Source organism: Ruditapes philippinarum, unplaced genomic scaffold, assembly GCF_026571515.1.
Source record: "Ruditapes philippinarum isolate M1 unplaced genomic scaffold, ASM2657151v2 ctg627_1_1_1_1, whole genome shotgun sequence".
NCBI classification, from domain to species: domain Eukaryota; kingdom Metazoa; phylum Mollusca; class Bivalvia; order Venerida; family Veneridae; genus Ruditapes; species Ruditapes philippinarum.
In genome coordinates, this window is record NW_026854864.1 from 98906 (window position 1) to 116952 (window position 18047).

The window sequence follows — 18047 nt, forward strand, 5'->3', positions numbered from 1 at the left end:
TTAATTTGGAAATATTAAGACTGTGAGAAATAGTTATCAAGATAATGAGCGGAAACCATTCTGACATTTAGGGTCCCTGTGACCTTGACCTTTGACAAAGTGACCCTGAAATCAATAGGTTTCATCTACTATAGTTATTATGCCCCCGCCATGTAATGGCCGGGGCATATAGTGTTACCCTGTTCCGTCCTTCCGTCCTTCCGTCATTCCGTCCTTCCGTCATTCCGTCATTCCATCCTTCCGTCATTCCGTCATTCTGTCATTCCGTCATCATCAGTTTCCGTTCATTATCTAAGTAACGGTTGCACACATTCAACTCAAATTTGACATATGGATATGTCATGAGAAAATACAGGTCAAGTTCGAATTTGGTCATGGTTCGATGATTTTTGGCAGAGTTATGCCCCTTTTACTTTAAAATAATATGAAATTTTCAGTTTCCGTTCATTATCTCCCCATCGATACAACACATTCAACTCAAACTTGTCATATGGATATGTCATGAGAAAATACAGGTCAAGTTCGAATTTGGTCATGGTTCGATGATTTTTGGCAGAGTTATGCCCCTTTTACTTTGAAAATAATATGAAATTTTCAGTTTCCACTCATTATCTCCTCAAAGGTACAACACATTCAACTCAAATTTGACATATGGATATGTCTTGAGGAAATCCAGGTCAAGTTCGAATTTGGTCATGGTTCGATGATTTTTGGCAGAGTTATGCCCCTTTCACTTTGAAAATAATATGAAATTTTCAGTTTCCATTCATTATCTCCCCAAAGGTACAACACATTCAACTCAAACTTGACATATTTATACATCAAAGGAATGCGCAGGTCAAGTTCAAATTTGGTCGTGGTTCAATGATTTTTGGCAGAGTTATGCCCCTTTCACTTTGAAAATAATATGAAATTTTCAGTTTCTATTTATTATCTCCCCAACAGTACAACACATTCAACTCAAATTAAACATATGGATACGTTTTTGGAATGCCCAGGCCAAGTTCGAATTTGGTCATGGTTCAATGATTTTTGGCAGAGTAATGCCCCTTTAACTTTGAAAATAATATGAAATTTACAGTTTCTGTTCATTATCTACCCAACAGTGTTACATATTCAACTCAAATTTGACATATGGATATGTCAAAGGAATGGGCAGGTCAAGTTGGAATTTGGTCATGGTTCGATGATTTTTTGGCAGAGTTATGTCCATTTCACTTTGAAAATCATATAGATACATCTTAGGAATAAGCAGTTTAAGTTTGAATTTGGTTGTGGTTCAATGATTTTGGACAAACTTATCTTTCTTGAATGTTGGAAAAATTTTGAACTTTCAGTTTCAGCATTCATACTTTTGTGGAAATGTATGTAGCCATTATTTTGGCTACAAATATGAAATATGCTATTTTCAAAAGGTTAAGACTAAATAATTTCAGTGCTTTTAACATTGTATGAAAATGGTTTGTGTTAACATTGAAAAGTTTTAAGGGCTTTGAACTGCAAATGAAAAAAATAATTTGTGCAAACAAATTTGGAACTAAATATTATAACATCTGAAATTTTGGCTGCATGCGGGGGCATCCGTGGCGTGATGACACATTTCTAGTGACCTATAGTATATAAAATATGAAGACTCTGTGATAAATAGTTTTTAAGATAATAACTGAGGTCTACCAATGGACTGGCCGACCAACATTAACATAACATAACATTTTTTTTTTCAACATAAAATTGTATACATGCAATTTATAGCCATACAGATATTGTGTGGACATTAGCAAATCAATAGACCCGCTCTTCTTCGAAGTGGGGCATAATTATAATAATTAGGGCCGGGAAGGAATAAGAACTTACATTGGTGTTCGAATACTCGTTTTTCCATATTCTAATATATTCAAATATTCATTTTTACAAAATTTAAGAAGACACCACCTATGATGCTATCATTTGTATCTGAACTGCTAGACACTTCAGACTTCAAAACATTCACACCATGACTCACATGTTGATTTGTTGCACAGATAACTTTATTTGTTGGTGTTGTCCCAAGCAATAATTCCAGAATAGAACGCGCTAACTTAAAGAAGAAAACTTCCCAAACGGAAAACATTTAATGGTGAATATTATGCTAAGATACCTGATCAGGAAACAGTGTTTCCAAAACGGGAAGCCACTACTTCTTAGTAACATCGTAAAACTTCACTCTAATTCACTTTCAGATAATTTTAGTTCTAGGCATTTTAAAAGAAAATGACTCGGTAGGATTTTAGATGTATCTTTTCTGCACTTAAATGTGATGTTCATATTGAAGTGGGTTGAAAACTATTATGCAGCGGCCATTTTTCCTGAACTACGTGAAAATAGGCCAAAAAACTTCCCGATCGGGAAGGATTTGGACGTTTACTGCCTGATCGGGAAGCCTTGAAGGGGAATCCCCTTGTTTCCCGATCAGGAAGTATGCCCGACTGTTCAGTATTTCCTATTTTTTAAAAAGCATCCATGAATAAATGACAAAGATGTAAACACAACCATCAATGTTCTAAATTGACCTATCTAGTTATCAACCTAGTGTTTAAGCATTACAAGTAGTCCTAATGTGCCACAAATGTGTACATGCCTAGTTATGCCAATATCCATCCAATGAATGACAGAATTCATGACCGGACATGACCTTCAAAATATTTATATGAAATGAAATATGACCTTTTGTCTGAAATCTTACTTTATGCGACAATTCTTTTCTCACTCAAGACAAATTGTTTCAAAATACCAGTTGGAACGTATTTTTGTTTTAGCTCTCGCTGAATAACATTTATATAGACTGGACATGGCCACAAATGCACTCTCATATCATGACTTTTGAAATACAAGTGTGACCTTGGAACATTTGTCCGCTACATATCGTCTTACAAAGAGGCGCCATATTTATCCCAAATGATTTTAATTCATCCATGGATGACAAAATCGTTAATTAGACTTATTAGACACTTGAACGAAATATTTTGTTCGAAGTGAAAGTATGATTATTTATCATTTAATGATTAACCTGCCCGTGCTCTGTCTTTGCCCTGTCCTGTTTTTGTTTGGGGTCCGCCTGGGCTCCTTGCCATTGGTTCTTTCGTTGGCTGGTCATATGAGGGGGTTGCGTTCATTGAACGCGCCTTTTCCTTGTTGGCATCTTGTTTATCATATTCTCTGTATTTTTGATATACACATCAGCGGGTTCAATGTGACTCATTAGTCCCAATCGCTGCTCATAATATTTATGCTCAGAATTATTTTCAAAAGCATTTCAATATAATGAGAAAGTGTTTAGCATCGGACACAATAATCTTGTAACGTTTAATTATTCAATGATTTATGATATAGAAAAAGTTTAAACTGTAGACATAAACCTGCTTGTGCATGACACGAACCGTTTTAAATTAACACATTACGCAAAGCTATGGGTCGTTCCAGGCCGGGCGGCATATAAAACTAACTAGATTTAAAATTATTTATACCCGTACACCGCCTTGCTCTATGTCAATCAAAACAGAATAATTTAATCAACCACATTGATAACAAAATAGATGACAAAAGTCCTAACACAGGGACCTCAACCACCATGTTCTTGTCGGGTTACCTATATCAAGCAAAATGAAAATACTATCCTCCATGCCCGAAGCTCCGGCATTGAGTATGTCGGGGCTTCTATGGGATAAACACCATATGGAATATTTCTCTCACAAGAGGAATCATTAACTATATTATTCAGGAAAAGTAGTTCTATTTCATGAAACAAATGTTTTTCGAAATGCCAGCATGTGGGTGGCGATTCCTAAGACCTATATTACTTTTGGAAAATACTAAGATTTTTTAAATATCGGGTCGTGCATTGAAAAATTGCTTGACCTGGGTGTTCCCAACTAATGAACTTTTACAAAATTGTCTTTCTTGATAGACATTGACCCTGATCTTTGGACTGTTGCAATTGGCTCTCATATTAACAACACTATTCACGCAATAAACATTCCATAAGTAACAAACAACATGTATTCCTTGCGCAATTTCCCAAAACATTGATCCCATTCTTTTTTAAGAAATAGAACCATCTGATATCTACAATTTTTTTTCATTGAAATGGCAGAACTATTAAAAAAATCTATGATCCGGTGGAATGAAAAATAGCGGATAATAGGTCCAGCCGACTGCTTACTTTGAAGATTAAGTAATATATATGGTGTGCAAAGTACATACCATTTGACTACAGCATAATGACGCCCCTATACTATCGAGCAAAACAAGAGAGGAAACTTGTCCTCGGATGAATGAGTCTCAAGTAATCAAGACAGACATATTTGTGAGTATGGTCCCACCCTCACGAGCGCGATATATACTAAGTTAATCTTCTAACTCTCAAGAAAGGTAATAACACTCGGCGGCCAAGTATATATTTAAGAATCAGTTGCATTGGTCTATATACCTTAGACGAAAGTATCAAAAATAACCACATCCTCAGTGAACAATAGTTAAACGCACATCTCTCACAACTCGTTTATCGTCAATGCTCTTTAGCGGGGTAGTGTAAGTCCTATGTGCGTTAAGAACTCTTCAATGCGCAACTCAATAGTAAATGAGTATATGTGCTGTATATTATGAATATTGTTCAATACATAGAGGTGAATGAGAGACCGAGAGTAAATATAAGTCTTATGTGAGATATCGTAACAACAAGCTAAGCAAGCTGACTTCTAGGATAGAACTAGAGAAATGTCATTAACAACATGCCTAGTTAAATGCCTTCTTGAGCTTGTTACTATCAAATCATTTATGGTATCTCTTTTTATATTACCTCTGTAACTCACTCCTAGTCATATCCAGTGAACATAAGGACAATCGATATCTGTCTCAAAACCTTTTAGCAGATAATACCAAAGAGTATGAAACTGAATGACAATACAAATTATATCTCCTTTATAAATTGTGCCATACATATTTGCTTTCAGTTCACTCACACACATTTATGCAGAGACTAATATATAATCTAGAAGATATCAATTTAAATTTATACTATGTATGTCTCAGAACCTAAAGTCGTGATTGATATAATAATCTCGCACTATCACTGAGAGTAAATTCAAAGTAACAATTAAAACAACATCAATGTCTTGCCATATGTTGATCATAATCTATTTTAAGTGCTATAGAGGTACTAAATATGACCAGAAAGCATGCACGTAGTAAGCAAGTGACCATAAATTTATCCATTAATTCCATAGAACAGAGTACATCCGGAAATAGAGTAAAGTTATAAAGGTCTGACAACACACAAACTCACACGCTATAGTACTCAAACAAAATAGTCATCCATATATTACGCGCGTAATGAAGACGATTATCCCAAAGTCCAACACACGCACCAAGATCTAATAAAACACATAGAAGGTTAAATCGCTGAACAGACACATACAAACGGTATATTAGTGCCGCTGTTTGGGGCTTATTATTAGCCGCTCACTATGTAAGTGTATGCTCCGTGTAAACCCTTAAAGTCACTCAATGTCGAACTTCATATACACGATCTTTTTAACACACCTCCAAAACCAATTTTATACCAAGTTCAAAATTAACCTGATAGTATTACTTCCCGGCTCCTCCATCAATGGAGATAAATAAGCGGCGATAATAATCTTAATATTCATAATACAACAAACAAATGCTTGCTCACGTTAGTATAGATTCTCAGTATAATTTTAAAAATATTCCTTCTGCCAATCATACTGCATAACAATACTAGCATCAGCGATGGCCGCGGAGTGTATGATTATATCACAAAACCTCTTTTTCAACGCGGAAAACAGCAACCTTCTTATATATTGCAATGACACAAGTCAGTCTATCACATGCCTTCTTATATATTCCAACTTATATCTAAATTACAATAAGTAAGCCATACAAATAGAAATCTCCTTGTTGCCATGATTACGTAGGTCTCGAGACGTAACAGTTAGTGGATAGCAACTCTTATATACAAGTGAGGTAACTAATGTTTTATAATCCTGGGTATTAGGCATATACATGTGTTTACATCCATACTCGGGAGGTATCCTTCAATATGTTGAAGAAGAATACCAATTCAGTTTGAATATTACTTTCTATATACATTTAAGACAGATATTATATTTAAAGTAATATTCTATGGGAGAAGCCTGTTAGTGTATAGGTACTTATCTAATTTTACGCTGTTGTGTTCGATCCACCCTATCCGATCTCAATATCTGAATAAAACTTAAAGTAATACTCGAAGTTAGTTTTTAACTTTAGCAGAGATACATAATATCAAATCTATAAACAAGAACGTGCGGTTTGTTAAACTAACAAGAATGCCCGCGCTCGAGATTTCTTGTCGAGTAGCAATAGTGTTCCCAAATAATCATGTTTACCACTCATTCACTCCTGTTAAAAGTGGACAAAAAAAATATAGAACCAAAAAATAATGATGTGACTTAGAGCATCTTTTTATTGTGAATAAATACTATAACGTTGCCAAGGTTAGTTGCTCTGACTTGGAAGTTGAAAAATATTTCAACTTCCATGATAGTTATCTTCCTCCCAAATATGAAAAACATCTGTCATTAATATATAAGCTGTATGGCGAAGAACAGTGTAGAAATCTTATTATGTAGACAACTTAGACGATTGACAAATGCTTGATCCTCCTTAATCTCTATCTCCATAAAGAACTGAATTACCATGCATATAAGAGGTTTATCTTGTTCACCAAATTATGAAAATACACTACTAGTTCAATAAATAACCGTACTGTCTCGTCGTGCAAAAGTGTTACCCAAGTCTATTTCTTAGCAAACTAGTTATACCTCTCCTCTCCTCATCGACCTCCATTTTGACCCCTTTACTCCAATCCTAGAAGGAAGAACACTTACACATGAGCAATTATCTTACCTATCAAAATTATAATAATGAAGTCTGTCATAAATAAAAGCTTGTCATGGTGCAAAAGTGTAACAATCCCCTATTTTCTAGACTAAGGCCTTTGGTGGTACCTTGAACTCAACTGAGTGTCCCATTTACCCCAATCAAAAAGATGAATACCATTGCAAGTTTCCATCTAATTCCCACCCTACCAAATATTAAAATAAATTGGAGGTTTGTCACTGTAATGAAGAGGCTGTGTCTGAGACAACAAGTGGTGAAGAGAGAGTGCGGTATTCTGAGCACCTTTGAGTGACCTCTACATTTAATACGGTAAACTATTGTCTCCTTAGTGACCCTAAAAATGACCCATCATTATCTACCACCTCAAATGTAGAGCGAGGACCTCCTCCTTTCTTGCGCTTGGTTATGATATAATACTAATATCGCTTACTTCAACTAATAAAAAAATAAAACTCACTGTAATGAGCAAAACGAGTGTTTGAAACTCTTTAATTTTTTTAAATCCAGAGTGACATGGGATCCTATACGAGACCGCTTAACCCTCCACCAGAGAGAATAGAAAAGCTCGACTGAAAAGTTGACAGTCACAAATCAAGGCATTGCACCAGTTCACTATACTTAAATGACATATCACTGATATCAATTATATATATGAAACCTTAAGCGAATAGATTAAATCCAACTGAGAACAGATAGTGTTTACTCTAAGATACGACGGCCCTATTTTCAAGTGAAAAAGGAAATATACAGGGACGAATTATAAGATGACACAGCTTCCCATATAACTCTCCGTCAGAATATATAGTCGTAAACCTCCTTGCCCTATCGTGATAAGTAATAATGTAGGAAATTATTAGAGCCATTAGTTATATCTACTCGAGACTTATGATTATTTCATTTTCCCATGATCTGACCGATTTTAAGTGGACATGTGTTTATATAACCAAGTGTTATTCTATTTGCTTCATAAGTGTCTTATGAAAACTTATTGCGTAGCTCAATATTACGATTTAATGCGTGATATAATATTGTAAGACACGAGTATCTATCACTATTGCTCACAGATCAATGTACTTTTTGAGAAATGATGAGTAGTAAATTGATGTTAAATCCTTTTAGAATATGCCAATAATGGTACAGTAGAACATAAAGAAAAATATATCCTCAACTCTGGCCATATACATAGGTTAACCTCGTAACAGTGACCCAGACGTGAAACGAGCGTTTCAGCGAATGTTACTTATATGCCCTGAGGGCATAAATAATAAGTAAATATGCTCAGATTAAAGTGTATATAATTTGGATAAAACGTGGATAACTTTCTTAGTATGATTTAAAATATAAGTAGTGTCGACTACACCAACCATGTTTGCCATTGTGATAGATGTAAAGGTTATACTCAGCTTAGAAAACCAGTCAAAAGAGCCTCGTCTCACTCTCATTCCCACGCTAAGTAATGATGCGCAGACGTGCTCTGGGAAACTAAGACGTGTGACCAAACCAAGAAAACTTTTTAAAGGTGGCCAGATCGGCCTTGTTCTCACAGATCGACCCAGAAAAGCTGTTTGTATGATCTCAGTAGATTAGGTGCGGTTATATTGGTTAAAGTGAGAAATTGACATAACAACATTTTGTAGGGGGACAGCTTTGGAAATTTTGATGTAGAGTTTAGCCTTGATCATTGTGTGATAACATATAACGAGAGTATGACTCCTTATCTACAGATTATTCTTCCCTATTAGAATGTTTGATAAATTTTAAACAAGGTAGACCAATAAGTATGTTGTTTATATATAAAGCGAAGTCAGTATAGAAATTGAGACCTATTTACAGAGCATAGCTATTTAATTCTTTCTGCTTTATTCATGACAAGGATTATATCGTCCTTTGATAGATTTCATAAAACGGTATTAAGTATCTTTTTAATTCCCAACATTAGATATATTAAACCCATGTGCTATTCTGTATTATGTGAAAAGTTACTATTTATACCCACTATGTTAAATGTGTCCTCTATCTCTTTACTGTAGTTAACAAAGTTGTTCGATTGCATATGACTCTATCAGGTTAGCAGTTGCAAGTGTAGCAATAAATACTCCGATCTCCAATAAATCGATAATAGTGTTATTCTCAAGCTCAACATCAATGGTCACTATATTGAAGAGGAGGAAAGCAATCAAGATACATAATATGTATATACATGCCCATTCATTCATAAAATAGAAATAATTGAATATTACCTCGTACCTTCCCTGGAATTAATCCAGTAGTTTTTTCAATTTATAACATATTTACATAACGGACTTTTAATCTCCCGTTGTAAATCATTAAAATCATGTTCATTTAAAATAAGAAAGACAGATATATAGGGTATTACTATCAAGGCTTACTCTGAACCTTTCATTTGAATAACAATATATTTAACCACAAACACGCTTGTTCTTTTGTTAATAAATATTGGTTTCCGGAAACGTTATTATAGTTATGTGTATCAAAAGTTAAAAGTAACATTAACAATATAATAATTATGTGATTTTAGATTCCACCGGCATGCAAGGAGTTTTTCCACGAAGTAGAGCTCGGCGTTGTCATAGCAACTAAAGCCAAGGACGTGTCTGAAGACCGTGCTCTCGATTATGTAGCCGGATATGCCCTATGTTTAGATATGACGGCATGGGATTTCCAGTGTGCAGCCAAAGCCGATGGTCAGCCTTGGTCTTTGGCTAAAGGTTTTGATACAGCTTGTCCGGTCAGCAAATTTATACCAAAAGAAAATATCCCCGATACAAATAATGCCCAATTGTGGCTGAAGGTAAATGGGTCCACAAAACAAGACAGTTCTACATCTGATATGATATTTACTGTACCACAGGTTATATGTTATCTAAGTAAGTATTTCACACTGGAACAAGGCGACATCATCCTGACAGGATCACCAGCCGGGGCTGGACCTGTGACAAGTGGCGAAGTTATTGAAGCAGGATTGGAAGCGGAGGGGAAAAGTTTGATTACCATGAAGTTCCTTGTGCAATAAGCAATAGGCTAGAACTTAACTACATTTGAGCAAAAGTAATGATATGACAAAAACGTTTGATGGTACACAATTATCAGATTTTAAACACATTTAAATTTCACTTACGAATTATGGAGATAATTTTCATTTATTGGTATGGGTAATTCCCATTATGCCGCTGAGTGGCTCAAAAGGATTTGCTTATTTTGTTATGTAGTTTTCAAAAATGTTACTCATTGACCTGAACTATCATTTGCTTCTGTTTCATTTTAGGAATTTATTCAGTTATAGGGTCTAAGAGATATGGTAATTTGTATGGTAGTCTAAATACAATGCACTACCTCATTTACATTTTACTACTTTTATGACAATATGTTTTCACATTCAGCGCTATTTTCTTAAGGTTAATGAAATAAATTTCGTCTTGATTTTCAAAGAATATTACCATTTATTTTATTTGAAATAAAAAGTTCAGAAACTTAAATATTGTCTTTAAGTTTGTGTATTTTATCAGTACCATACATTCTATTTATTGACTCAGCTGTTAAAACAATCAAGTTTCTTAACCTTACTTCTTTGATCATTTATATGGTTTAATGAAGGGCCTATTGAAACACTATTACTGGCGACCAATTGTGTCTAAGTAAAATGTAGCCCCGCTTCCCCGGAAAAGCGGGTTTAACATTATCAGGTTATCAAGCTCCCGAAAAAGCCCCGCAGAGAAGTGAAACCCTATAAATGCTTCTATCCTGCTAGTTCAAAAAGTCAAAGTTATTTGCGACGTCCAAAACCAGCAGAATGGGCAGACGAGACAAAAGTTATGGATCATCCTACACACCGTATTACCTGCGCCAGTGCTGCACTGATGGCCTATATAAAACAATAGGTACGTAATAAATTTGATTCGACTTCCCTTCGCGGCGTGCACGTCGCTCGGAGGGCAAAGGTCACACCAGATGGGTGACCTAGTTAGGTCACTTAGCTGGTGTGACCTAAATAACGGCGAAGGGAGTGGCCGTACGAAGGGCTGCTGGCTCCCGGAAGAGGTGCTTTTCCTCAATATTGTCTACTGCGTTCAAGATCTGAAGAACTGGCGTCCTATTAGAAGATCTTACGACGAATGACGGCATTGAGAAAGAACCTCCGTTGTGGCCTCTACGATAGCGACGTGATCAGGGCGTAACTAAGTCCCTCCGTTTGCAGGCTCTTACGACCAGCGACGTAACAGAGGCCGGAAGTCTGGGACATATCGCAAAGCCAGCGCGTAGTATTAATAAAACTAAAAACACACAAAATGAAATAAGGATATTTTCATTGCTATAAATACTTACTTTCCATTGACAAGAAATACTATCATAGACAGGACTGATTTTAAGAAAATATGAATGCTAGATGCATTTTATAGTACAAGTTATATCTTGAGTGTTTTAACCTAATATGGGTATGTTAAAGACGATGAGGGTGGATACCAAGAAAATAAAATTGACCTCGTCCTTCAAAAGGTCAATTCAAAATGGCCGCTTAAAAAAATACTAAAATAGGTCATTAAAACTATGATACAATATGATGCAATTAATTATTCTTGTCAAAATCAAATGATTATTTAATATGATCCGATTTTAATGAGATTGGCCACCAAATATAGCGATTATAAGCCTAATGGCTCAAAATTAACAGTTATATACAGTACTGTTTTTTCATTAACAGTATATAACAATACAGTACTGTAATAAACAAAATTAAATATTCCATTTTACTAGCGCGTTAAGGTAACGAATCCAATAATAATAAGATTGTAAAAAAATTCAATTCCGGGAGAAAGTTTGGAAATACCACTTCAGGTGTTTCCGTAATTTTCAACATTATTTGTAGCTATGATAATTTTTCTCATAAGTTGTTCATTGTGTTTTTCATTATATTTTGCACTTATTATGTATTTATGTTTTAAAGAACTGAATATTTAAAAATTATTTTGAAATGTCAAAAAATGTCATTTCAATGCCATAAACCCAACCACAAAACCGAGGAAAAAAGATGTTTTAAATATTATACGGCAACCCCCCCCCCCCCCCAAAAAAAAAAAAATTAATAATAATTAAAGCATACTTAGGGATATCTTAAAGTAATAGCAAAGGATATCTATAAAAATATTATTTGTCTGTAACATCTGAGTAATGATTTTCTTTTGACCATATAAAAGTCACGTGGTAGGCTACAGTAGTAGAGGTGCTTAAACTATTAATTGTAATACACCCTTTGTTAGCCATTTAGAAATAGTATTTAATGTATAAAGCGATTTTCAAAAATGGTTATTATTCCAGCAGGCGGGCGCTATTGCGCTGCAGTTGGTAACACTGTCTGCCTACCAAATCAAGGGGGTCGTGATTTTCGATCCCCCGCTACTCCACTGTAACGAAATAAATGACTACGAGATTAGACATAACCAGGACATAGACACAGAATGGACGGCAAACGATAAGAAACAAGAGAAGACCTTAACGGAAACAGGAACATAGTACCAATAGTACAAGATCCGAAGACGAACGACCGATACAATAAGGAAAACGGAGACAAGAACTTGAACACAAAGACGACACAAAGATGAGGACCGATAACATAAGAACAGAGACAGGGACGATTAACAGAAGAACTGGCAACAAGCGAACAGAAACAGGGAACCGATAACAGAAGAACTGACAACAAGCAAACAGAGACGAGGACCGCTAACAGAAGAACAGGACAGGGTCCACCGATAACAGAAGAACTGACAACAAGCAATCAGAGACGAGGACCGCTTACAGAAGAACAGGACAGGGGCCGATAACAGCAAAAACTGACAACAAGCAAACAAAGACCAGGACTGATTACAGAAGAATAGAGACAAGAACCGATGACAAAACAACGAAGACGAGAACGATAACAGAACAGGACAGGGACCGATAAAAGAAGAACTGACAAGACAACGGAGACGAAGGCTGATAACAAAATAACATAGACGAGGATTGATCACAGAAGAATAGAGACAAGAACCGATGACAAAAGAACGAAGACGAGAACCGATAACAGAACAGGACAGAAGAACTGACAACAAGACAACGGAGACGAGGATTGATAACAGAAAAATAGAAACTAGGACCGATAACAGAATACCATAGACGAGGACTGAAGACAAAAAAACGGAGATCAGACTTCTTACAGAAGAATAGAGACAAGAACGGATAACATAAGAACGAAGAAAAACGAAGACGAGAACCGAAAACAGAAGAACGAAGACGACGACCGATAGCAGAAAAAAAGAGACGAAATCCGATAACAGATCATCTAACAACAAAAGAACTTAGACCAGGACCGATTACAGAAGAACGAAGATCAACACCAATAACAGAAGAACTGACAACAAGAGAACTGCGACCGGGACCAATAACAGAAGAACGGAAGAGTCACGAACCAATAACAGAATATCTGACAGAAGAAAAAATGCACGAACAACGATTAACAGAAAGAACGAAGACGACGACCGATAACAGAAAACGAACACTCAAAACCCAAGGGTACTCAGAGGAAAAATGCCTTTAATTATTGTATATTTTGCATGCACACGTTTAACCCCCTCAAAACATCTTAACGCATCCGAGTAGACCCACTGTTTTATATGCTTGCATAAGGAGTGCCAGATAAAAATCATAGCATTATAGGCAGGAAAGAGGTATGTGCTTCGCTGCGTAAAACCCTAAATATGCTTTAAATGACTTAAAATTTTTCAGTACTATCTTTAATATGTTACTTCTATATTTTCATTACTATTATTATTAGCCTATTAGCCTATATAGAAAAAATGTCTGCCATCTTGGATTTTTTCGGCCATTTTGGAATTGCTTTGTGCTTTAATTCTGTTTTGGTGTTCTAACTTTGTTTTAACCGAAACCTGCTTTGTGACAAATCAGGCTTTTCCTTTCTTTGATATATCATCCATTTATAATAAAAGAAATTTGGCGGCCATTTTTAGTGGTCATTTTTAAATGGCCATTTCAATGGTCAAGATCAAGTTTTTTCAATTTGGTATCCACCTTTATCGGATTCAGCATACCTTAAATAGGTAAAATACTTGTACTACAAAATGCCTCTAGCATCTTATAGGGAGCCAAATCCTCAAAATCAGTCCTGTTTATCAGGTCATTTTAAACATGTTTCCCCATTTTATAAAATGTTTTCAGCGGGTTAAAAATAGCAGCTTCGGAAAAATTTGTGAAAATGCCTGTTTTTGCCCAAGAATATCTCTAGTTAAAACAAGAGGGCCATGATGGCCCTGAAAGTCGCTCACCTGTATATAGCCCCCCCCCCCCCAACCCCGGGCCAATTTTTACCCAAGGGCTTTAATTTGTTTATTTGAAACCCATAAGAAGATGTTTCATGCTAAACATCTAAGTTCTAGCTCATTGGGTTTTTTAAAAGAAGATTTTTAAAGTTTTTACCATACACATATAGTTAAAAACAATGACACCCCTGGGGCAGGGCCAGTTTTGACCCCCGGGCTTTTATTTGAACAAACTTTGTAGATATTTACTTAAAGATGTTTCATGCTTAATATCTAAACTCTAGCTATTTGGGTTTTTTCAAAGAAGATTTTTAAGTTTTTGCTATACACATATAAGGAAAATCAATGACCCCCCCCCCCCCGGGGCGGGGCCAGTTTTGACCCCAGGGCTTTTATTTGAACATATTTGGTAGACATTCACTAGAAGATGTTTCACGCTTAATATCTAAGCTCTAGCTCTTACGGTTCTTTAAAAGAAGATTTTTAAGTTTTTACTATATGCATATAGGGAAAATCAATGACCCCCTGGGGCGGGGCCAATTTTGACCCCAGGGCTTTTATTTGAACAAACTTGGTAGACACTCATTAGAAGATGTTTCATGCTAAATATCTTAGCTGCTCTAGCTCTTTGGGTTCTTTAAAAGAAGATTTTTTTAAGTTTTTACTATATGCATATAGGGAAAATCTATGACCCCCTGGGGCGGGGTCAATTTTTGACCCCAGGGCTTTTATTTGAACAAACTTGGTAGACACTCACTAGAAGATGTTTCATTGCTTAATATCTTAGCTCTAGCTCTTTGGGTTCTTTAAAAGAAGATTTTTTAAGTTTTTTACTATATGCATATAGGGAAAATCAATGACCCCCTGGGGCGGGGCCAATTTTGACCCCAGGGCTTTTATTTGAACAAACTTTGGTAGACATTCACTAGAAGATGTTTCATGCTTAATATCTAAGCTCTAGCTCTTACGGTTCTTTAAAAGAAGATTTTTAAGTTTTTACTATATGCATATAGGGAAAATCAATGACCCCCTGGGGCGGGGCCATTTTTGACCCTAGGGCTTTTATTTGAACAAACTTGGTAGACACTCACTAGAAGATGTTTCATGCCAAATATCTAAGCTCTAGCTCTTAGGGTTGTTTAAAAGAAGATATTTAAAGATTTTTCTTTTGGTTGCCATGGCAACCAGAGTTCTGCATGGAATTAAATTCTTTGAACAATTTTTAAAGGTGACCACCAAAGGAACATTCCTGTGAAGTTTGGATGAAATTGGCTCAGTGGTCTATGAGGAGATGTCATTTAAAGCAAAAGTTTACGGACGGACGCCGGACGAAAAGCGATCACAAAAGCTCACCCTGTCACTTTGTGACAGGTGAGCTAAAAATGGTGATCTCGTGTAATACATACAAGACATGCCCACGGGCCGCTTATCTTAAATTCAACCTGCCTATAAGCTTCAGATCAAACATAGGCGAGATTTGCGCAACACTTCGGTGCACCATCTTAGGTGACCTTGACCTGGTTCATGTGCATGACACAAAGTCTCATGATGAACATGTGTGCCTAAAAAACTCAGTTCATGTAATTTGAGAATTCCTCCATGTATGAAGAAGCTATGGCATGGACAAGTTTAGAAGCACGCACTCGCACACAAACACTGAACAGCCATTTGACAACTAAAAATCTTCTGACCACTAAGCATAATACATTCAAAGCATAAGTCTACAGGTTGGGGGCATGATGGTAAACAAGACAGTCATATGTGAATGGACTTTGAAAATATTTGAGGTGATACACAAACTTTAATACAAGTGGTTATGCGGACGCTCAGGTGACTAGGATAATATCGAATAGTCAAGCTAACAAGAGGGCCATGATGGCCCTGAGGTCGCTCACCTGTATATAGGCCCCCCTAACCCCCACCCCCAATGTTGCAGGGCCAATTTAACCCAAGGGCTTTTATTTGCACAAACTTGGTAGACACCCATAAGATGTTTCATGCTAAACATCTAAGCTCTAGCTCATTGGGCTTTTTAAAAGAAGATTTTTTTAAAGTTTTTACTATACACATATAGTTAAAAACAATGACACCCCTGGGGCCCGGGCCAGTTTTGACCCCAGGGCTTTTATTTGAACAAACATTGTAGACACTTACTAGAAGATGTTTCATGCTTAATATCTAAACTCTAGCTATTTGGGTTTTTTCAAAGAAGATTTTTTTAAGTTTTTGCTATACACATATAAAGAAAATCAATGACCCCCGGGGCGGGGCCAATTTTGACCCCAGGGCTTTTATTTGAACAAACTTTGTAGACACTCACTTAAAGATGTTTCATGCTTAATATCTTAACTCTAGCTTTTTGGGTTTTTTCAAAGATTTTTTAAGTTTTTGCTATACACATATAAGGAAAATCAATGACCCCCGGCGCGTGCCAATTTTGACCCCAGGGCTTTTATTTGAACAAACTTGGTAGACACCTATTAGAACATGTTTGATGCTAAATATCTTAACCATAGCTCTTTGAGTTCTTTAAAAGAAGATTTTTTAAGTTTTTACTATATGCATATAGGGAAAATCAATGACCCCCTGGGGCGGGGCCAATTTTGACCCCAGGGCTTTTATTTGAACAAACTTGGTAGACACCTATTAGAACATGTTTTGACCCCAGGGCTTTTATTTGAACAAACTTGGTAAACACCCATTAGAACATGTTTCATGCTAAATATCTTAGCTCTAGCTCTTTGAGTTCTTTAAAAGAAGATTTTTTAAGTTTTTACTATATGCATATAGGGAAAATCGATGACCCCCCGGGGCGGGGCCAATTTTGACCCTGGGGCTTTTATCTGAACAAACTTGGTAGACACTTATTAGAACATGTTTCATGCTAAATATCTTAGCTCTAACTCTTTTGGTTCTTTAAAAGAAGATTTTTTAAGTTTTTGCTATATGCATATAGGGAAAATCAATGACCCCCTGGGGCGGGGCCAATTTTGACCCCAGGGCTTTTATTTGAACAGACTTGGTAGACACCTATTAGAACATGTTTGATGCTCAATATCTTAGCCATAGCTCTTTGAGTTCTTTAAAAGAAGATTTTTTAAAGTTTTTACTATATGCATATAGGGAAAATCAATGACCCCCCGGGGCGGGGCCAATTTTGACCCCAGGGCTTTGATTTGAACAAACTTGGTAGACACCCATCAGAAAATGTTTCATGCTAAATATCTTAGCTCTAGCTCTTTGGGTTCTTTAAAAGAAGATTTTTAAGTTTTTACTATATGCATATAGGGAAAATCAATGACCCCCCGGGGCGGGGCCAATTTTGACCCCAGGGCTTTTATTTGAACAAACTTGGTAGACACTCACTAGAAGATGTTTCATGCCAAATATCTAAGCTCTAGCTCTTATGGTTTTTTAAAAGAAGATATTTAAAGTTTTTTCTTTTGATTGCCATGGCAACCAGAGTTCTGCATTGAATTAAATTCTTTGAACAATTTTTAAAGGTGACCACCAAAGGAACATTCCTGTGAAGTTTGGATGAAATTGGCTTAGAGGTTTATGAGGAGATGTCATTTAAAGTAAAAGTTTACGGACGGATGCCGGACGAAAAGCGATCACAAAAGCTCACCCTGTCACTTTGTGACAGGTGAGCTAAAAATTCATGTACATGATAGAGCGTTGGATAGTCACAAGGCTAGCACTGGGATTTTTTGTGAGTCAATTTTCCGCGGCGAAAATTGTATGACTGTATCTTATTTTGAAATAAGGCAATGGTATGGC

General features: G+C 36.2%; 1 protein-coding gene across 1 annotated transcript; it reads left to right on the forward strand.

The window, feature by feature from the left end:
• The first annotated feature begins 8304 nt into the window (after nt 1–8304).
• Nucleotides 8305–10441, forward strand: LOC132741331 (acylpyruvase FAHD1, mitochondrial-like). The gene is made up of 2 exons (XM_060729474.1): nt 8305–8502; nt 9479–10441. Exons 1-2 carry the CDS (start codon nt 8305–8307, stop codon nt 9971–9973), a joined length of 693 nt encoding a protein of 230 aa, XP_060585457.1. The 3' UTR covers nt 9974–10441.
• Nucleotides 10442–18047: the final 7606 nt, after the last annotated feature.

Bases quoted from the DNA above. Each gene is read 5' to 3' on its own strand.
- LOC132741331 (XM_060729474.1), top strand. From the start codon at position 8,305: ATGTTTGCCATTGTGATAGATGTAAAGGTTATACTCAGCTTAGAAAAC. The intron at 8,503-9,478 runs GTTTGTATGATC...ATGTGATTTTAG, and splicing joins CAGATCGACCCAGAAAAGCT to ATTCCACCGGCATGCAAGGA.